The sequence below is a fragment of the Dendronephthya gigantea genome, unplaced genomic scaffold (genome assembly GCF_004324835.1).
Source record: "Dendronephthya gigantea isolate DGI-Jeju-01 unplaced genomic scaffold, DenGig_1.0 000073F, whole genome shotgun sequence".
NCBI lineage: Eukaryota > Metazoa > Cnidaria > Anthozoa > Malacalcyonacea > Nephtheidae > Dendronephthya > Dendronephthya gigantea.
The window spans coordinates 911,283-932,774 of record NW_021163083.1 but is presented as its reverse complement, the minus strand read 5'-3'; the positions used below and the strand labels follow the sequence as shown (position 1 = coordinate 932,774).

Here is a 21,492-nt window from a genome sequence, read left to right as displayed (position 1 = left end):
TTGAAACATGGGGAAAATCTGTGCATAACCGCAGCCTGCATGCATGGTTCAAAAAGTTTTCAACCTAAAGGTTGGGAGATTTCTCGCTATATATTTGAAACTATAGCCTAGAATCTACAGCTTTTACTATATTTGTTACTTCGAAGAATCAGGATAAATTGTTTCCTAACGTCTCCAAGTTATAACAAACAGCTCATGCAATTTCACTTTCCGGATACGATCTTAACCTCACTCACTTTTTGCTAAACTGCAGTCGCTTCTTTCGTCTTTTGTTGAAACTTCGTTAAAATTCTGTTCATTTTCCTCTTCATCACGGAGCCAAATCAGTCTCGGCTTCGCCAAAGACAGGCTAATGGTTGATAACACCAGAAACACGACCAAGAACTTCTTACACAAAGCCATAACTTCTCAACGAAAAAATAAACAGATTCTTGAACTATTGTACTTAGCCGGCAGGCGGCAGACATTGTGCTGTTAATGTTCACTATATATACTTTTTCTCAGTGAATTAATGTAATTGGCATTTTTATACCTCCATGGCAACATAATTACTCCATATGTTTTTGTCTCTCAGCGTCTCAAGATGTTAGCTTATAGTTGAGATTATAATGGCAATTTAACAGTAATCCAAAGTAGATTGTTATGAGATAAAAAACACACAGCTAAGAACTTGCATTACATTATTACAGAACTCCTATTCAGTTTAATCAGTTAGTTTGTGTAGGAAACATGACAAGTCGATGGATTTCTACCCTGATTTTTATCACCTGCTCAAAGGTTTGGCTTTATCAATTCTACTATCCTTTTTCTTTTCAGTTTTTGACCTTAAATTTAAGCATAGACTCAAGTTGAAAACCCACCCACTTTCATAAAAAGAAAGCCGTTTTTGTCAAGCTTATATCCAACAATACAATTACTCGGTATACGCTCTTGGTAATCCGCAATTTAAGATGTTGTTAGCTTTCCCTTCGTTTAACAATGGCCGAGACTAACTAGAATTGAAAAGAATTAAACACCTTTTAATTTACTTTAAGATAAAACACAGTGTGAAAAACAAACGTCGATCTTGAAAGATGTGTTTCACTCACTAATGCATGCAACGCCGGGATAGGTTTGATGAAAACCGACGTAGAAGGGAATAACGGTAACAAAGGAATATTTTGCGAACGTCGATGAAATTATTGTTAAGAAAGACTCCGATAATGTAATTAGAGAAAAAGTTTTGTTCTTGGTTCTTCAGAAAAAAGCTGCGAAAGAATTTTACTATAGAGGTTCTATAGGGGAAGCTGGGCTGCCGGAAACCTAAACCGGAAAGAGACGCACCGGGACTCTTTCGCCAGGAATTAGCTATACCATGCACGCATCCTCTCGCGCAGCAGATAGTTATATACCACACTAGCCTTCTTTTGATCGAGTATTAACACATCACACGAGAATGAAGTTCAATATAATCATATATTTAACAAACTACAGTATTTCATTCTGCTTTTATATTATTAACTTCTTGTCTAGGTTTATCATAGGTTACTGTAGTGTATTTTCAGTTCACATGCAGCTAACCTGCACATCCAGGTTTAATTGCCAAGGGAGGACCTTTACAATCAATACGATCTTCTTTCTTTATTGCTTTTCTAAAAACTTCATCGTTAAAATTCTGGCCATTCTTCTCTTCATCACGGAGCCAAATCCATCTCGGCTTCGCCAAACACAGGCCGATGGTTGACAACACCAGAAACACGACCAAGAACTTCTTACACAAAGCCATAACTTAATTCTCTCAACGATGACACTATAGCTTCTCCAAATATTGTACTCTGCAGTCACTCTATCAATGTTCACTGTTTCTTTCTCTTCAACATAGTGAAGTGAAAATCGATATCACTGCTTTTATAGTCGCAAAACCCACTAAAAAATAATTTTCGCCATATGTTCTTGATCCACGCCAGGAGATTAGGTAAAGAAACGGCGTGAGCTCAAGATGTTTGCCTGCATGTGCTGTAATCATTTTAGACTAAGTTAAATTTTAAACAACGTCTAACGCAGTTTGTTATCTCGCATCAACATTAAGGAAAATGAACCGTGGAAACTTAGACATGCAAACTTACTGAAAATGTTACCTTGGCCCTGACTAAAGTCATCTTAATGGTAACAATTATTGGGTTTTCGCCTGAAATTTTACCCTTAGGATGAGTCAAAAGCATGCTTTCATGAAAGAGATTTTTATCTGGTTCACGCCTAGTACCTTTTTATCTCATATCTTTCTCATATCTCTATTTCTGTGAACGTCGTTATCCATAGGCTCTCTCTTAATTTATGAACAAAACTTGCGGTGTCATTTTGTCTGCCCAACGTGTGCACTAATCCTATATATATGTAAGCTGACAGCCTTTTTAGTCCTCAAGTAGTTTGCGATTTGATCTTATGTAGCCATTGCTAATTAGCTACATTAGAGGTACTGTCTTTGAGCTCGATATTGCATCATTAGACATTACTTAAGTCAAAAATTATGGGAATATACGTGAATATTTCTTATGGTTTAACAGCCGGACATACGGCATGAGCAATAAGATATACTTCTGTATTCCTGCGGGGTCGAAACAGGGAAAGTCCTAAAAACTCAATTTAAACAGTGCATGATATTTTCCATTGACTTTGTTGTATGAGAAACAAGCGAAATCGACACCGCGAAAGGTGGTAAGACTTGGTAAGAAAAAAATTTATTATAACACTGAGCAAAATATGCCTTGCATGCACAAAAGTGCTAAGGCTTGTACACGGCGAAAACGAATCGTCTGAATGAATAACCTTGTGTATATTTTAAGCCTCAAAATGGCCATCTCACAGCTGTCAGATGTGAAAGATGAGCTGTCAAAAGATTGCAGAATGCGTATTCACTATTTTAAAGTTATTCAATATAGGTTTCTTTTTGATATAACGATACATAAATATGCACAATTGTGAACCAGTGATTATAGATTTTCGGCTTGAAACACTAATTTCTGCGGTGTCACAGCGAAACCAGGAATGAATTGCCAGAGACGCAAAACAGAGGAAAGAAAAAAATATATCATTGGTTTAATGGAAGACCTAGCTCCCTTTTCTCAACATTTTCGGCAAATGCATACTTCTTCGTTTTCCCAAGTAAAAAACAACACTGCATGCGAGGAAACTGTATATATATTGATCTATTAAATTCATGCGTTATATTCATTCGTCTTTTTGACTTCTCCTTTACTATATAGTCTGTATATATATTACATTAATATGTCATACTTAATAATGTTTTTAACCAAAACAAACTGGCCTGTACCCGTATCCACTTCCGCACAACCTTTTTTCTCTTCCCTGTGGAGCATCACTATTCCATTCTTTCATGGAATTTGCGCCCCTCTTTTCATTGCTTCCGATTTCATCGTTGAGATCCAGGCCATTCTTCTCTTCTTCGGGAAACCAAATCCATTTCGGCTTCGCCAAACACATACTGATGATGGACAACACAAGAAATATGAGCAAGAACTTCTTACACAAAGCCATGATTTGTAACAGCAGAGATTCAGTGAGCTTTTACACTCTGCAGTGACTCTCCTTTGATGCTAGGTTTTGCTCACGTACCTTCCACTGAGAAGTATTGGATATTCCAACTGACTTTTATAGGCAAGTGAACTCGTGGAGTTTAATTACTCCATATGCTCTTGGGGCACAAGATAACCAGCTATGAAGCAATTGGAGCCTTAAGAGATAGCTTCAAATTTAACAAGTTTATTCTGCAGACTAAGTGTAAGTTAAAAAATATGCCCAAAGTATTTTGGTATGAGATAAAGCCCAGCGTGAGCTGAGTCAGTAATTTTGTTCAAAGATTAGGTCGGTATGATGAGAGATATGCGTACTTGCAAATAGGCAATGTTGGATACTAGTTACAATTGGGTCTAATCATAAAGATATTTTGTGATCCGAGGGTATAGCACTGAAAAGAACTTGCATGAAAGCTACGATCGGAAATGCGAAGTATGATCCTTAAGATCAATCTTTTTACGCAATATAGAAAAACTAGGTTCTAAATGCTTTAAAACTAGGTTCTAAAAGCTTTAAAACTGGGTTCTAAAAGCTTTAAAACGATAGTCAATATTCTTTGAATGTACATTACGAAAAAGATCTTTTGTCAAGAGACAAAATATTTAAAAACAGGGTGTCTTGTACCTATGATGTTCTTAGTTGCTCGTCTAATTCTGTTTCGGAAGTCTTTATATAAAACGAATATTTGTTGATCACATCTCGCTTTCGAAAGAAACAATTCACACAGGAAGAAGTATCGATAATTGAATTCGTTTTCTTATATTTGCCAGTTTTTCTGAATAACCTACATTACAATAATTACAGTTTCTATATATAATAATCATACATCAGTCGCGTTAGATTCAGTCGATGCAGACCGGTCTAGAGTTATCCTTGGTGCATATTTCTTTTCTTCGTTTTTGTGAAGGATCGTCGCTGTTTCGATCTTTTCTCAAATTCCCGTTTCTTCGTATTTTGCTTGCTTGTATTTCATTGGTGAAATCTGCGCCAACATTCTCATCATGAAGTAATCTAGTACGACATTGAAATATATTATGAGTTTTGCACTTTGGTTTTCTTATTTCGTTTCTTCTTTGAACTTCATTCCAGCCATTCTTCTCTTCATCAGGGAACGAAATCAATCTTCGCTTCGCCAAACACAAGCTGATTGTTGTCAACACTAGAAACACGGCCAAGACTTCTCTAAACAATGCCATCGTTTTTCAGCAGTGACTCGATCTCTTATTAAAATATTGCTTCCGTCGTGAACACACTGAAGTATTGTAGCTATATCTCAGCTGACTTTTATACATGCATGCAAACCCAGGATTGTAAGTACTACATATGCATGTTCTCAATCCGTACCACGCATGTGCCACGCGATAACTACTTCATTCTGTTGATTGGTCCACACTGCATGCATGGAGATACAGTTTATCCCGTCTGAGATAAAACACAGCACAAAACAGAACTGAATTCAAATTTCAGCAAGCTGTTTTTTAAAATCACTTGAGAAATAGCTTTTTACCTTGGTTCCGTATGCTAGCATAGAGCATTTTTTTATCTGAAGATTTAACGAATCTCGATCTACTGGCTTACATGACCTATGATTCTTATAAAATAATCTATAAATTTAAGTAAATTTTGTCTTAAAACACTGACTTGACTCAAAAAGCTACATGCTTTTAGAACAAGTTTTTTTTGTGATAAATGTGATAATTGTCATATTTCGTATTTTTTGTGCAACGATCTTGGCAGAGTTATTTTTTGTTGTGATAATATAAACAATATGACAAAGTAGAGATTATTTCTTTGAACATCCAGTTCGTGAGATATTGCTGTGAAAACTCTGTTAAAATAATGTTAAAATAAGCACAAGAAAGAGGTCTGCTTTACTGAAACGATGATGGAATATTTTGTGTGGACAAATAATCCTCTGATCATGAGCCAAGCTAAAACGAAAAAGAAATTTTAAAACAAGAGCTATATATTATTGTTTCTAGTCCAGCGTGATAGGGAAGTCTTCGTGTGCTTGCCTTGTTCTTAGGTTCAGCGCAAATGAAGCCTTAAAGCGCGTCTTATAATTAAATTACGTAGATAACAGTTTGTTTATCTCTCATCATGAGGGAGTAAAATGTCTCAATGCAAATACGCCATATGTTGAACCCACGCTAAACTGATAATCTTGATATTCACGACAGTTGCCATATCTTCGTTTCTTCATATCTTAGTTTCATTTATAAAAAAACACGTTAAATAATTAGTCGTGTGGACCTGAATCCTGTGTTTATGGCCGTTCGAAGGGCGTGATTAATGTAGCCTCGTATTCAGCCACCCCCACACGTCACGCTGCGGCCATGGTCAATGTCAGTAACAGGTATGCAAGCGTCTGCTTTATTTATGGCTTACGAATGCGTATAAACGAAATTATAACTACTTTATAGGAAATTCTATAACTATAGTTCCAGTCTTCAGCCACGCTCCTGACGAGTTACACAGCTTCCCCTAGTAGTTTGACTGAGATAGTCGACGAACTAGTATGTGTCATCCATCTTAAATGCAAATGAAGAAGCTGAAAGGCCGACATTATACTTCGGTCATTTTCGAATTACCAAACGTGATGATCCTTCAGTTCTTCTTGCTTGCTTCAAGACAAAACCACTTAACGAAACTGACTACGTGTGTTGCTTTGAGCTGTCTGGCTCTTCTAGAGTTTGAAAATGATTTGATAGCTTGCATCTCATGAGAAGTGCTTCTTCGTTTCTGTTGGGCTGCATGTCTGAAGACTGAAGTGTGAAGCGTCTTGCCTTTTACTATAATACAATGCACTTATGGCCTTAACATAGAAATTGGGACATTAGTGAAGTGAAAATATATTAAAACAAACAGGTCTACTTTAAATGACTATACTTTATCTGCCTGGCTTGTTAGTCCTCGATGATTTATCTGATACGATCGAGTGGCGTATGAAAGTTTTTTACTAAGTAAGATTACTGCGATGATTATGTGCAAAATAAGCGTCTGCATGTGTTCACAAACTGAACTGACAAGATGGGTTATATACACAAACATATCGTACGTGCATGTGGCTGTTATTTGTTGTTAAATAACGCGCGCAAACAAACTGTACTTTTATACTCATGTCTTGAATATATTTGAGCAGTCAACTTTATGGGCTTGTAGGAAGTAGGAATACAAAGTCTGAAAATAAAACAGTCATCAAACGTGCGCTATCGTTTGGAGAATAGTGCCTTCGCAATGTATAATTTAGTAGATGTATTCAGTATATTGGTCAAGCTCTAATATCGTGGTCTTGCGTGCCGGCGTGCGTATGAATGATGAACGCAAACATACATGTTTTGACAATGACAGCTAGTGTTGAACAGCTGCAGCCTATATTGCACAAGTTTCTTCTCCCGGCATCATCCTAGAAACCCAGTAATTCTCCCAAATGCATCACATCATTATGATCATACAGAAATTGTAACATGAAAAAGGTTACTTTGTGCAGAAATAATAAAAATATTTCGCCTTTTTGTAATAACCGGCGCTTTTAGAGTGTCATATATGTCTCTTAAAAGGACGTATATAGTCGTCATTTTTTGTGATGCGGCGGTCTCGACAAACCGCGACAACTTTACACTCAAACTCTCCTCAACTGATCAGTGTTAAAGTAGGAAAAATGCCGTTAGAAACAACACATACAATATGTACTTAAAACTCGTTAAGCATAAAAGAGTAAATTAAGATCCCGCAGGATAACGTTTCTTGATGCACATTATGCATGCGCTGATGATAAGATATTTAGACTGATTAAAATAAAATGTTCATTAAAGAAGAGCATAAAATAAATTGAAGTGTACATAGTCACAAGAAGATAAACAATTCTAACCTTGAACGCCATGTTAAAATATATATATATATATATAAATATATATAAATATACAAGCCTACGCTGCCCTGTATAGTTGGTTAATGGGATTAGTTCCGCGTTATTTAAAATGATATATTTAAAAGAAGTATAGTTCGCCTGCAACTGTTTTCTGTGTGGACAATAACACGTTTCAATTGATACGTCTTTCGTTTGAATATGTAAGAAAGCAATGTGAAATATCACGACGACATAGCGATGTTCTGTTTGCGTAAAACGTATTTTAAAAAAATATTGCATGTGTATAGTTGTAAAGAAGTAAAGAATTGACACGCCTGCCCGCAGACGAGAAATGAACAACAGGATTGTAACGCGAGGAACGCCCTCTTGCATAGGAAAATGCTCGCATTCTTGATTTGAAACACGATGATTGGGATGCACGTAAATTACACATGAAAGATGGTTTGGTTCCTTACTATAATTCAGCCAGGCTGGAAACCTATAAACGAGTTATGAATGTTCTTCCCCCCGCCCCAGCACTGCACGTTTTATAAAGGTTGAAGATTGTTTTCTGATCTATACGAAATGCGAAGACATTACCGTTTAGAAATAAACATATGGAAACATATTGTACCATAACATGTAGAAGAATAATAACAGGCTTGTCACAAATATCGATTAAGATGTTCCCCTAGCTCTTTCGTCGTAATAATATTTGCCCGCACACTCGTATTCACAAAGTATATTGCATTAATGCAAGTCGCGCGGTTATTTTGCGCCATATTGCATGGGGTTAAATAGCTATAATTCAGAATATTACAACTACAGTTAAGATGACACTTTGAAAATAACCGTGCATTACAAAGCCTTTTGTTTAAGGAAACAAAAAAAACGTTCGTATGCTGTACTGTATTTAATAAACGCTGATATTTTCACCTGGATGCTCTTCAGTTGAATAAAAAGACGTAGAATATTTATCCAGTCCACAAAGACGGCTTTTTTCAAGAGCTTAAAAATTTCAAAGACGCTTTCCACTCAGACTGTGTGTGCATGATGAAAAAAAAAACTTAATTTACACATTATATTTGAATCATCGGAATACTTCTGTCTGTATATAGCATGCAGTATATGACTATAATTCTAACGTTGACGACTAGGGAGAGTTTGCCGCAATCTACAAGATTAAACGTACCTTATATACATAAGAAATGAATTAACATACAAGCTAGGGCCATGTAGTTGAGTAAAGTTGAGCATAGGTTTGGCTACCATAGGTATTTATACTGATAATTAAATGAACAGACCCTCCGTCTAAAATTGCGTACTAGGTAGATAAAATGTACTTCAGTGTATATCATTTGCCTGAGGTCAGACAAGGTTTCGATAAAAATTTATGGGAATGGCATCATAATGATCTGTGGGGAGAGGGGTTTGTGTGTGGGGGGGAGGGTGATTGACATTTTTGGCAATAACTTAATAATAATGTTTCAGTCATTTAGCATGCAAGCTCCTGTATAAAACTATTCTTGTAAAAAATGTAATCAGTGGATAAATGATAGCGTTATAAGGTTTGAGATATTTCCCAGATTATTATTATTTTAACAAGAATTAAGACATGATTCCACTCATGTTTTTAAACTATGAGATAGAACTAGACCAATTGTTCATGTGGGAGTACTCATGCAGTAGATCTGACACAATATGTTGTCATTAATTGTTGCCAGGAGCTTGAATATACATGGGGTGCCTTCATTTGGCTGTGAAGCGAGCGTTGGTTGAACTATAGCACTTATCTTGTTAGCGTACATGGCGTCCGTTTTAAAAACACGGTCAATGTGTCAAAGAAAACATCTGTTAATCCTGAGGAGGTGCTGTATATAAGTCAGGCTTCATATTCAATACTTTATTGTGTTCCGAAGTGGGCATTCTAAACCAGTTTCACAACAAGGTTTGAAACGTTATGGCTTTGTGTAAGAAGTTCTTCGTCGTGTTTCTGGTGTTTTCTACCATCAGCCTGTGTTTGGCGAAGCCGAGATGGGTTTGGCTCCGTGATGAAGAGAAGAATGGCGGGGATTTTAACGATGAAGTTCTAACAAGAAAGGAGAAGGCCAAGAATTTCTTCGGAGATTGGAACGACGACGTCAATTCTCGTTCCTTTGCAACGAAACGACGAAAACACACTGATAGAGATTGTACTTACGAACCAGTGTGCTAGCTGGCACCTCCAATCCAAACTAACTTAAATTTCGTTGTGGATTAACATCATGCTTACAGCAATTGTATAAACTACTAGATAACAATAATTATATATGTTAATCAATTCTCTATTATAAATGTTTTTTCACGTTTTAATTGTTGCTTCATTTCTTCATGCATTCTTTCTTTCTTTATTTCATGAAGTTTTAGTTTTATATTCTGCAAGGTCCTAGCTGGAGTTAATTTGTTTTCATGGTGACTTATACGAAAGTCCTAAGGCTTATTAACACTTCAGGTGCAGAGGATGATGAAGCATTAATGCATGAATATCAATCAGTGAGTTCTGATATATCTGGAACGATAGCTGGTAGGTCTATATTTTCTTGAAAGCAAAATAGCTTTTCAAATGTTCTGAACAGAAAGATCTAACTCCAAATATTCAGGTCATTTTCAAACCGAATCTATCATGAAAATTTCCACAATTTTGGCCAAATTTTCAAACATAACTCGTATTAACTCGCCGGAATTGTACTCGCCATCGCGTGATTAGGAATATACTTCCCAGGCCCCCACCCCCGAGGTATCATCTAAGTTGTATTGAAGTTACTAAAAAAGAATTATTCGGCTTAGAAATTAACGATATATGTCACATCGACCTACCACGCCCAGCCACGTATCCAAGCGCTTTAAATATCTATAATTATATAGGCACCACTGGCTTTTACATAGATCAGTGAATAAGCTGAGCAAATGCGCAGGCGCATAAGTCTTTATCTTCATAGAAGACGTGGTCCGGTAATGCATGCATGGTGACTGTTTCAGAAAGTATTTCTCACTTTTTCTCGCGTGAATTGTCCGACGTTCTTTGACTTCGCAGAGAGAACACGTTTGTTTGCTTTGTTGAAGTTGCCGTCATCGGAGAAAATTTTTTTCTTTGTCTTTTACAGACCAAGACAACCAGAGTCCGTCGGTAATCTGGTAGACGCAGAGAATATAGGATAGGGTTAACCGCAAAATTCAGGAGGGCAATTGGTAGATAGATTCGGCTCAGATCAAGAAATATATCCTGCCATTTATCGTCACCAAGGCGTCCTGATCTTGCGATAAACTCTAATTGTTTTATCGTGAAATAAGGGAAGGCAGTGAAAAAGAGGATTGTTGTAAGGATGATAACAGTTATTGCGAGAACCTTGTGTTTATTCTGAGGATTTCCAACATTACGGCCACTTCTAACGATTTCGACAACAACTTGGATATTCAAGATAAGTTGAACCAGGACTGCCACTTGTAGAATCGCAATGCGAGTTATATAGATGTTAAAAATCGTCTCAATACCAGTAAAAAATTCGCTGGCCACGTAACATAGACCCAGCAAAAATGCCAAGAACCAAATTACTATTATAATTGACACAACTTTTCGTGTTTGAAACCAAGAACGACTTTTCAAAGGAAATTTTGTGATTGCGAAAATTTGCACCATGAAGAATGTCAACACGAAGAACGAGGCTGCGGAACCAAAACCCCAGCCAAATGCATTGATTCTCTTGTATATTAAGTCATAATCATGCGATTTAGCGAAATATTTACGTCCAAATAAGCAGAAACCAAATACACACGAGATGAAATCAGCAATTGCCAAATTTAGAATAGTTATCCAGGCATGTCCTTTGCGAAGTATCTTCAAAGGATCCAACGTCATGACAATAATGACAATAAAGTTGAGCAGTGCGCCTAACGCTGCCACACTCATTGCGGTTTTAGTTAATATGTCGTTATCATCATCACTCAAAAAATTCCATTTCTGTAAATATATAAGAAAATGAGATTGTAAGTAACTAGAAGGAAAAATCTCATCCCTGTCGAATCTTAAATGGTGCACAACCATCTATGTACTGTTATGATTTTTCTGCTTGAATTAAATGAATTGTAACTGACGAGAATATTTTGAAGCAAAGAGATATGTATAATGTGGAGCGAGCATGTTATTTTGAATCAACACAAGTTTCACAATTCCATTTAATACCGGACATGTCGCAGTGCTCGGAAGCTTTCGTCCAATTGGATAATACTTTTCTATGCTTTCTAAAGAACGAAGCTATGCTATTGGTTGAAACAGAAATGTATTGTAAAGTTCCGCCAATGAAAATCATTCTTGCGAGGAGCTGCGACCCTACCCCTTTAATACCCATCATGTTCATTTATATACCACTGATTCAATACAAAATCAGTTTTTAGCATTCATTTTGACACACCCTGTACATGTACAAACATCTGAAGGTTTTTAATTAATACATTCGTGCATTCATGATACACATTGTACATGTACAAACATCTGTAGGTTTTTAATTAATCAGACATTCGTGCATTCATGATACACATTGTACATGTACAAACATCTTAAAGTTTTTAATTAAACATTCGTCCTGGTTTGCATAAACGTATAAGCTCGTACACAAAATTTTAGCATTAATATCCTGAGAATGAATAAACATTAATTGAGATGTCGTTATTAAAATATCTTTGAGTTTCCGTCATGGTGACAATTTACGCAATTTTAGATTATCTATGTATATATATATAGCTATCATAACTGATCTAATCCGATACGAGGTTTTTGTAGTCAAACATCTGTTATTCCAGGTTTTTTATAGTCTTTCAGTGTGCACGTTGCATTGTAGTTACTAGTTGCACCTTTCCACGTAGAATCCTACAATGACTATGTGTATGCAACCGCAAACATTCTCGAACAGGTTACGGTGCACGCCATCAGAGAGCAATATCGCTGCGTTTTATCTGTTATATATTTAACGGTATCGGTAGGTGAAAATCTGGTTGTTGAAGTCAATAAATATCTGAGATACGACTAAAAATGTTTAATACGAGATAACGGGCGTTCTCTTCGGAGGGGACAAGTTAATAGTAAATACCAGGGGAAAATTAGGAGGAACTAAATACCCGGCATATTTCGACGGCATTCGTAATTCAATAAGACCCCATACTGAGAGTAAGACACAAATATTACTAAACAACGAGCGATGAAGATGAGTGTTCTGAAAAAGTTTTAAAAATAAACCCACCTTTGGATTTGGGTTAGTTGTATCATTGCCCGTGCCAGTGGTATGCGTTGAGTTAGTTGACGCAGAAAGAACACTCGTTGTTGTCTCACTAGCTAACACAACGCACATGAAAAATACTAACAACAGTGAACACATGATATGTCCTGCACTGCAACGCATTTTCACGCACTATTATTCTATAATAATGCGACTTCAAAAGACGAGACAAAACGTTATAATCTTGAAGTCCAAAGCAGGCTCACTCCCAACTGAGGTACTGAGATTGAGCTCAACATAACGTCAATATATATTGGCACGCCGCCTACATGCATGACCTGTTTAAAAAAACCAATCATATCCCCTCAAATGTGTTGACATCATGAATTGTGTAAGAGCTCGCTGATCCTATTTTGTTTATTATTGCCATGCGCGACAAGCATGCACGTATCTCTTGGCAAAGATTAACCACAGATGCATGCGTGATTGGCGGATAATCAATGAATTTCAATGATATGTTATCTAAGCAACAACAAATGCAGGAAATTTAGAGGAAATTTATATGAAGAAGAATTGTTTACCAAACACTGAGACAAAGCAATATTCCGGCGGAATCTTTTTTATACGTGACTAAATAAAAAACATATTTTTTCAAATGACATGAGCATTCCATAACCTTGAAACGCGTCGCAGCTACATACAGATGCAGATGCGGGCAGTGATTTTATTAGTCTTATCGACTCTTTCAGGAACTTCCGAGATCTGCAGTAATTTCCGAGATATGCAGTAATTTCCGAGATATGCAGTGATTAGAAACCAGCCTGAGCATTTTAGAATGCGGCGATCAGCCTTCAAAATATTTCACCTGCATGTTCAGTCTGACACAAAAATCTTCGCAATGCAAATATTATATTATGAAGAAACAATTACTGAAGCTTCTCCGATTGCACACAGGAAATTACTGAAGTATATTTTAAAATGTTTGAAACATATTTCATTTGTTTTCGAAATTTGGAATGAAACCCTGCTATAAATTATTCATCCCCCAGGGTGTTCAGTTTGTCTGCATTCAAATTTATCAGCATGTGCCTAATCATAATAACGTGTTCTTCTCGTTTTCTTTGAAAAACATGTCATATCATTCTGATAAATCCCCTCTGATCTTCGCTTTAATCAAAGCTTCTATGCAAACATCCATCTCAAATTCGAGTAAATTAATAGGTACGCTCTAACATACGTATATACCTACAACATTTAACGTATATGTAAGGAGCAGTTTGGAGATCAAATCGTAAACTTTTTAGATCCACTTGACGATAAATGTTGTGATTTCTCTCTTATGAGATAAACTTCAAAGAATGCGTGCATGCATAGTTTCCTCGTCTGGACAAACGGCTTGTATATCCTCAGGAGACACCTGCAATCTTTCGGTGTGGTCATCATTATCATCACGTAGGATCTTCCCGCTCACTTTCTTAGAGATATTATTTAATTCATGTTTTCACCAGAAGCCTGGCGTTTAAATTAGCGGTATTTTTTTATCTTTCCTTGATTTCTTTGAGGGCCTTATGTGATTCGACACTTAATACGTGTCGGAAAGATGGAATATGTTTTGCCAATTAATTTCCCCCTCTTTTACAATACAGGGATTACGTGCTGTTGTTTCTCGTTACTTTGGAACTTTTGGAATGTTTCGTTTTAATAAAGTTTTCACAAAAGGATGAATAAAAAAACCGCACTGAAAAATACAACTGGCAAGGGAACAGACTGTTTTGCTTCAACTTCTAACCCCAGGTCAAGGATTTTATAAGTTTCAACTTTGTTTCGTCTAATTGGAATATGTATGCATATTTCGCGTGAGTGCCTAGCAGGCATGTCGTAATAATCAGACTCTTTAAAATTTCGCCCTTTAATTGCAATGTATACTTGTTTTATTAAAATGTTGTTGTATTAAAACGTTGTTGTATTAAAACGTTGTCATATTGAAACGTCATAATATCGTTATACTCTGGTGAAAAACATTCTCTGCATGGCTATACTCTGATAAGGTTGGTCTGGCCTGGAGGGCTCGCTCAATTGATAATCACAATAAATAGACATTGCATGTAAATATTATTGCTGCGTGTTGAAAAATGTATGTAGCTCAGTGCAATGTTGATTATATGCACTAAATATCAAGAAAAAAATTCATTAAAACAATGCATCTGCAATGTTTCTTTTATAGTTGGGTGAAAAACCTTTTACACACTCAATACGTTGAGTGAATGGTTCTTCTGTTCTCTAAAAAGGTTCCCATTCCAAGAAGAAGTGATTGCTGTCTTTTGAAATTTGATATATATAGGTTACAATAATGATGAATATTAACGGTATAACAGCCGCAGTTTGTATGTGACAATCCCCTGTATTAAAAAAAATACACTCACCTAACCTTTATCGAGCGTGACTAATCAATAGGAAAGTTCAAAACCGTATGTTCAAAACACTCTTATTGTAGTCGGAATACTGTGATGGAAGGATTATAGGAAGATTGAGATCTCCAATTCAATAGGTTGAGAGTTACAGGCGTATGTTTTTGCATCAGTGGGTAAGACTTTGAAAGAGGATAAGATTGTAAACTTTAAACATCCCGTAAACCGATGTAAACTTTTAAACTGATTATTTAACCTAAATATATCTGTTCATCTCAGATTTGGATGCATTCCACGTGTTTTTGAACAATGCATGGCATGTAAATAAGAGCGAACATCTGCATTATATCCCCACGATATCCTGTTTCTCATAATATCTTAAAACATTTCATCATCTAACGCATCTCAAACATCTCAGCCCGTCAGTGTATGAGCTTATTCCTAGCACGAAATTTGTTATTTATATTATAGTCGTAATGCTCAGTCTTTGGGAAAAACCCGCGTCATCTGAAAAAAATAGAAAGCCCATCATCAAGCTGGTTTTGATTAATGTTGTCATCTACAGTTTATAGCTATGATTTAGAAGGAAGAAATAACTCGCCTTTTCCAGAAACCGGAAAAACGGTGCAGGATTTAGACAGGGTTCAAATGCCTGACATTTTAGGAGACGTTTTCAATCCAAGTATGGAGAGAAATAGCTACGCGTAGACTAAATTAAATGTTAGCTGTCCACATTTACATTCAATAATGTTCCAATTTCTCTCTTTTAAGCTCTGTTCACACGATATATATTTCATACGTAGGAAGTGAATTGGATCCAACCGTGCATGTGAACACACCTTTAGGTCGAAAACACTTCTCGATGTTTCGACCTTTTGGTCTGGGTTTGGAAAGTTTAGTATAGTTTATATATGCTATCAACGGATAGTTTGAACTATGATATAGTTTTATTAGGACATACGCTAGGCTGACACTGATACTAAACTAAACGTTGAAAGGTCTGTCTGCTTGCGTAAATTGAGGGGTGTTGGAGGGGTGTTGGTTCTCCGGCTAGACCATTGTTAAATAAAGTACCGAACGTTTGTCTGAAATACGCAAAACCTGCAATCTGTACCTAGTCATATATTCAGCCTGATCAGACTTCGGAGGTGCCAGGCTCAAACGATCGTTCCTCCAAGGATTCACATCTTTTGTACTTTTTTGGTGATCTACTAGAGTCCATGGTTTCTTGAAAGGATGAGACCTTTGTTAATTTTAACGAAGTATTTGGAGTTGTTTTCAATGAAACACCGCCATTCCTTCTCAATTTACTTAGGATGACAAGTAAGGTTCGTCTATAGTCGGGAAGACGCAACGAGTATAGGATTGGATTGGCTGTGAAATTTAAAAGTGCAACAGGAGCGTAACAGTAGGATACCACCACGAGCCAATTCCCTATTTTGTCTGAATGAATTTGCCCAGACCTCGCAAGAAATTCTATTTGCTTAAACAAGAAATAAGGGAATGCGGTGACCAGAAGAATGGCCGTCAGAATGACCACCGTCTTTGCGATATTTCGATGTTTGTTGTTTTGACAAGAATCATTCCCAGTACTTCGGCCACTCTTCAATATCTCACTTGTCACGTGAACATTCAAGATAACTTGAACCAGAAGAGCGACTTGGAGAACTCCTATTCGGGCTGCGTAAATCTTGAAACTCGTTTCTGAATTGAAACACATGTAGGCGAGATAGCTTAGTCCTAACGGAATTGAGATGATCCAAACTGCCAGTATGCTGAGCACGATTTTGAACTCTGTAAAAATGAAGCGACTTTTTAACGGAAACTTGGTGATGACGAAAATTTGTATAGTGAAAAAAGTCAAAATTAAGAACGATGCAGAGACGCCATAGCTCCAGAAGAAGGATGTAGTAGCGTTAAATGCAGAGGCACTGGCGCTGTTGTAGTTGCTCGTGAAATAGCTATCCCCATAAATGAGGAAGGCTGATATACATGAAATGACGTCAGCGACAGCCAGATTCAAAATAGTTAACCATGCTCCTTTGCGAAGCGTTTTTAAAGGATCAATGATGATAGCCATGATCACAAAGGTATTTAACACGACTCCACTGCCAGCCACGGACATTGCCACGATTTTCAACGCTGTTATTTGCCCATCGTTGAAGAGCAACTAGAAATTAATTATGATCATAGAACGAATTAAGTCGCGCCCTGCATGCGTTGTTAAGATGGAAGAGATTACAATCACAGTGCAATTAAGCTTTAATTTAACTGCATGCACATGCATTCTTCTGATTACAAAACTATGTAATACGCTATATACATAAACTAAGTCGAAACACTTCGGCTGATAATTTTTTTTGTACTAATTATTCCGCTGGAATATTTTCAGGCAGGCACTTTCTATACTAGCGATCTATACTACTATGATAATATCAAACGTGATGTATATAATTGTTCAGTAAGTTATACACGTACGTGTTAAGTAGACAAGCGCCCTTTTTGGTGATGATTTAGAGGGGCTTATAAGGTACCGTTCTGCCACGATAGCTTTACAATTATACATATTTATGTCATCATTTCGGCAAATGTTTCGCTGATAATTTCCGGAATGACGGAGAATCTTGTGGGAAAACCTATTTGTATTGAGTGAATCTTAAACCTATTTGTATTGAGTGAATCTTATACTTGTGAAATAATTGCGATGTCTCCCGTTTTCTTCTCAGTTACGTACCAGGCCTATGTTAAAACACTTATATCATAGTACCATGCATTTAAATTGTATTATAAAATACGTAAATACCGTCTCTTGTTCTGTTCCATTCTGAAACGTTACGTTTTGTGATTTTCCCCAGCCTGGACAGACCTTGCTTGTGCTTCCAGATCCACTATTACCAGTCAATACCAAACATATTAAGAATGCAATCAATTCGTGATATACTGTGCGTCTACCACTCCCAAACATAATCAAATGAGATGAAGTGTTATATCTCTGTGTTATGAATTGCTCTGGTCTTCCGAATAATTCTGGTCTCAGCTTGTCGAAGACGTTCTATTTATAAGCAGGCTATCACGTGGTTCGTGCCCCCAGCTATATGGACTTAAAATTAAAAGTATTTTCAATTTATATGTCAATAGATGTTATCCATTTCATTATGCCGCATACGTTTGCAATTTTGTTTATAATTAACGGTGATTATCTGACATATGTATCCTTAAAAAGATACAATCTCTCATGGAGCTAATTTGCGAAAAATTTTGATTTGATGTGCTGATCCACTGTGGTAAATGCGGTTTGTGGTAAATACGACTTATTGGAAGACTCCTCTGCATTAAAGTAAAGTGATATGAAGTTGTTTAGGCTCTTTGCTTATCTATTCTGCATGGCGAGGTTTCCTTGTTGACATACTATAAGTGACTTGCATCAAAAGACGATTACTAGTTTAATGATTTACATTTTACTTTTTGCATCTAATCCACGAAGTAATGAATTATCTTGGTTAGAACTGATTTTATTGAGAAAGAAATCACAGCATGCTCTAAATTTGGACGGAGGCCGTGGAGTGATTTGTTTAAATTCTTTCACATATTTCGACAAATTTGTTTCTCAATCAGTATACTAACCTGTCTGTCTTTCAATGTGGACTGGAAAGTCGTTTGATTCAATTTCATTTCTCTTTCATAAAGTACATTTCAGCATTCATTTGCATGATGCTTTATCTGCATTGCATCTGCGTTTAATTAATCAATTATTTTTGCTTTGCCTTGTCTGCATGAAGCAAATCATATCTTGAATTTGACTTGACCTAAACCTCCCACAGAGAGATGTCTTCCTAGCCAAGTATTGGCATGTTTCCTTTCAAAATGGACTGCATTCATATATAGATCAAACGCTCAAAGCTCTGAAATAGAAAACTAAAATGGCTCAGTCGCACGTTTGCAAAGGCATCCAATGCCCAGACAAATTTACTTTCGATCATTTTAAATTTTCTTTTTATCTTATTCGCAGCTACATAGAAGATGTTCGACCCTAGTTGTACCTCAAGGTTCACTTGTGTAGCTACATACAATAATATAACCATCCTGCATCTTTCCTGACTACCACGAAAGAACTTTTGTGAAAAGTCGAGCTTGTTGTAGCATCCACATATACCTTGTATCTATTATGCATGGTTGTCGGAACAAATTGTTGGGAAGTTGACAAATTTTGCCATGAAAAAAAACTGATTTTATCATTGGGCATAAATTAAATGCATCGTAAAAATCAGTCTAATGAATTTTTTATCAAAGCCGAACATTATATAAATACGCCGGAGAGCACGTGTAAATACCGTTTAAGATTATACGAGGAACTAATCCAGCGACAGCATTTTAACATCATTCTCAAGATTTTGACCCATCAAAACATTTTTCATTTAAAGTGTATGCATAATCTGATGACACCTTTAGTGCGGAAAAAACATTTTCTTGTAAAAGTTCAACTCCTATTATTTATTGAATAGGCTCTTTCAAATCATATACTTGCATGCAACTTTTACTAATACAGCTCTTTCGCCTTGAAGCGGTTATCTTTTGCAACGAGACTAAGCGCGATCAATAAAAGGGAATTATGACAACATCGGCTTGTAAAATACTTATAGTCTTAAATATATAAAATAAACATGGGTGTAATTATGAACGGTGAATCACGGATTATTTTAATTTAACTTATCGCCTAAAAACTACACATGTTTTGATTGTTATAAATACTGTATATGGTTTCTTTCTAGAGTCTGTATACATCATATACATGCAATGCTGTGGCGTAGCCCGCATGACGAGTTAGTCCCGCTGTGCAAGGTAATATCATTTATTTCTTTGGAAATTTATTGTTTCCCAGTCAATTTCTATAACATTCATATATTGATATAGATTTCTTTTCCTATAAATTCACTTCCCCCCCCCCCCTTCAAGCAAAAGAGAGTTTTTTCAAATATCTTTGCATGACAACCAAACCATTTGATCATGCAGTAAAAGAAAATTAGAGTAACCTTCTTTCTAAAATAACAACCCATTAACTTTAACGGCTTTTAAAAGAATTATATATAAATAAAACATGGGTTACTTATGAACAGTGAATAATGGATTGTTTTAATGATTATTAGCATTGCTGGACTACATTTTCTGGCCCCACAACCCATATAAAATGGAAGGTAAAACCGCATTTGATCGTGCAGCGAATATGCTAGCGATCAAGTATATGAATTTTATTAATAACGTGGTTTCGGAACGTGCCTATACTTCTGGGTTATGTTTGTTTCATCAATTTGAGATCTCTATCGACGAGACTGAATGGAAAACATAATTATTAATATTGCATACGAGATAAATTCTGTTTTAATAAGGACGATTTGCGGTATGCGTCTTGGCGTCAGATCAGTTTGATACGATAGCAATATTGCAGTTTGATCGGAAAATGTCCATCAATTTCTTTAACATACACATTGTTAAAACCAGCTTCAGTTGACGGTGTTGAATAAAGTTCATTACGTCGTTATCATGCATTATGCCTTCCTGACTTCTTTTTGCCTCACGATTTTGCTTCCTTGTTTATTTCTGATCCTATGACATCGTTACTCCTCTCTGTTCCCACCTTTCCTTCTTTGCTCTCACCCTTCCTGTCTTTCTTCCCCACCTTCCCTTCTTTGCTTCCCACCTTTCCTTCTTTGCTCCCCACCTTCCCTTCTTTGCTCCCCACCTTCCCTTCTTTGCTCCTCACCTTTCCTTCTTTGCTCCCCACCTTCCCTTCTTTGCTTCCCCCACCTTCCCTTCTTTGCTCCCCACCTTCCCTTCTTTGCTCCCCACCTTCCCTTCTTTGCTCCTCACCTTTCCTTCTTTGCTCCCCACCTTCCTTTCTTTCTTCCCCACCTTCCCTTCTTTGCTCCCCACCTTCCTTTCTTTCTTCCCCACCTTCCTTTCTTTGCTTCCCACCTTTCCTTCTTTGCTCCCCACCTTTCCTTCTTTGCTCCCCACCTTCCCTTCTTTCTTCCCCATGCACTTTCCCTTCTTTGCTCCCCACCTTTCCATCTTTGCTCCCCACCTTTCCATCTTTGCTCCCCACCTTTCCATCTTTGCTCCCCACCTTTCCATCTTTGCTCCCCACCTTTCCATCTTTGCTCCCCACCTAATAAATACAATCTTCTCATGTCTGTATAGAGCTAAATGAATTACCTCATATCCTCTCTGAAAGGTCCTACAAGCCCCAGCGCACCGAGTAGGGTACAGAATTTTGCAAGGACCCGTCAGTGAGAGAGACAAACTCTTGCTTCTCTAGCCGTAGAAAGTATATAAATTATTATCATAAATTCGAAGTGTCATATCTCTATAATTAAACACCCAGACTGTGGTTGAACGCGATACTTTATAGTCCTAA

The 21,492-nt window shown here is 36.8% G+C and overlaps 3 protein-coding genes across 4 annotated transcripts in view; 1 reads left to right on the top strand and 2 right to left on the bottom strand.

Moving 5' to 3' along the window:
- LOC114531548 (ras guanyl-releasing protein 3-like) overlaps positions 1–21,492 on the top strand; it is a 53,230-nt gene that overhangs the window by 12,777 nt on the left and 18,961 nt on the right. Inside the window, exon 4 of the mRNA XM_028553160.1 lies at positions 19,850–19,919. The gene's annotated coding sequence lies outside the window, so the exon portion shown is untranslated. The remainder of the gene's footprint in view (positions 1–19,849; positions 19,920–21,492) is intronic.
- LOC114531554 (succinate receptor 1-like) lies at positions 9,011–12,949 on the bottom strand. Its single transcript, XM_028553166.1, has 2 exons — positions 12,697–12,949; positions 9,011–11,420 (listed from the first exon to the last, which is right to left on the bottom strand). Exons 1-2 carry the CDS (start codon positions 12,853–12,855, stop codon positions 10,452–10,454), a joined length of 1,128 nt encoding a protein of 375 aa, XP_028408967.1. The 5' UTR covers positions 12,856–12,949; the 3' UTR covers positions 9,011–10,451.
- Positions 15,053–18,162, bottom strand: LOC114531551 (succinate receptor 1-like). Of its 2 annotated transcripts, XM_028553163.1 has the most exons (3): positions 17,884–18,162; positions 16,195–17,250; positions 15,053–15,587 (listed from the first exon to the last, which is right to left on the bottom strand). In XM_028553163.1, exons 1-2 carry the CDS (start codon positions 18,043–18,045, stop codon positions 16,216–16,218), a joined length of 1,197 nt encoding a protein of 398 aa, XP_028408964.1. In that variant the 5' UTR covers positions 18,046–18,162; the 3' UTR covers positions 15,053–15,587; positions 16,195–16,215. The 2 variants fall into 2 exon arrangements, with proteins under 2 accessions (XP_028408964.1, XP_028408963.1); XM_028553162.1 differs by lacking the exon at positions 15,053–15,587 and having other exon boundaries at positions 15,622–17,250.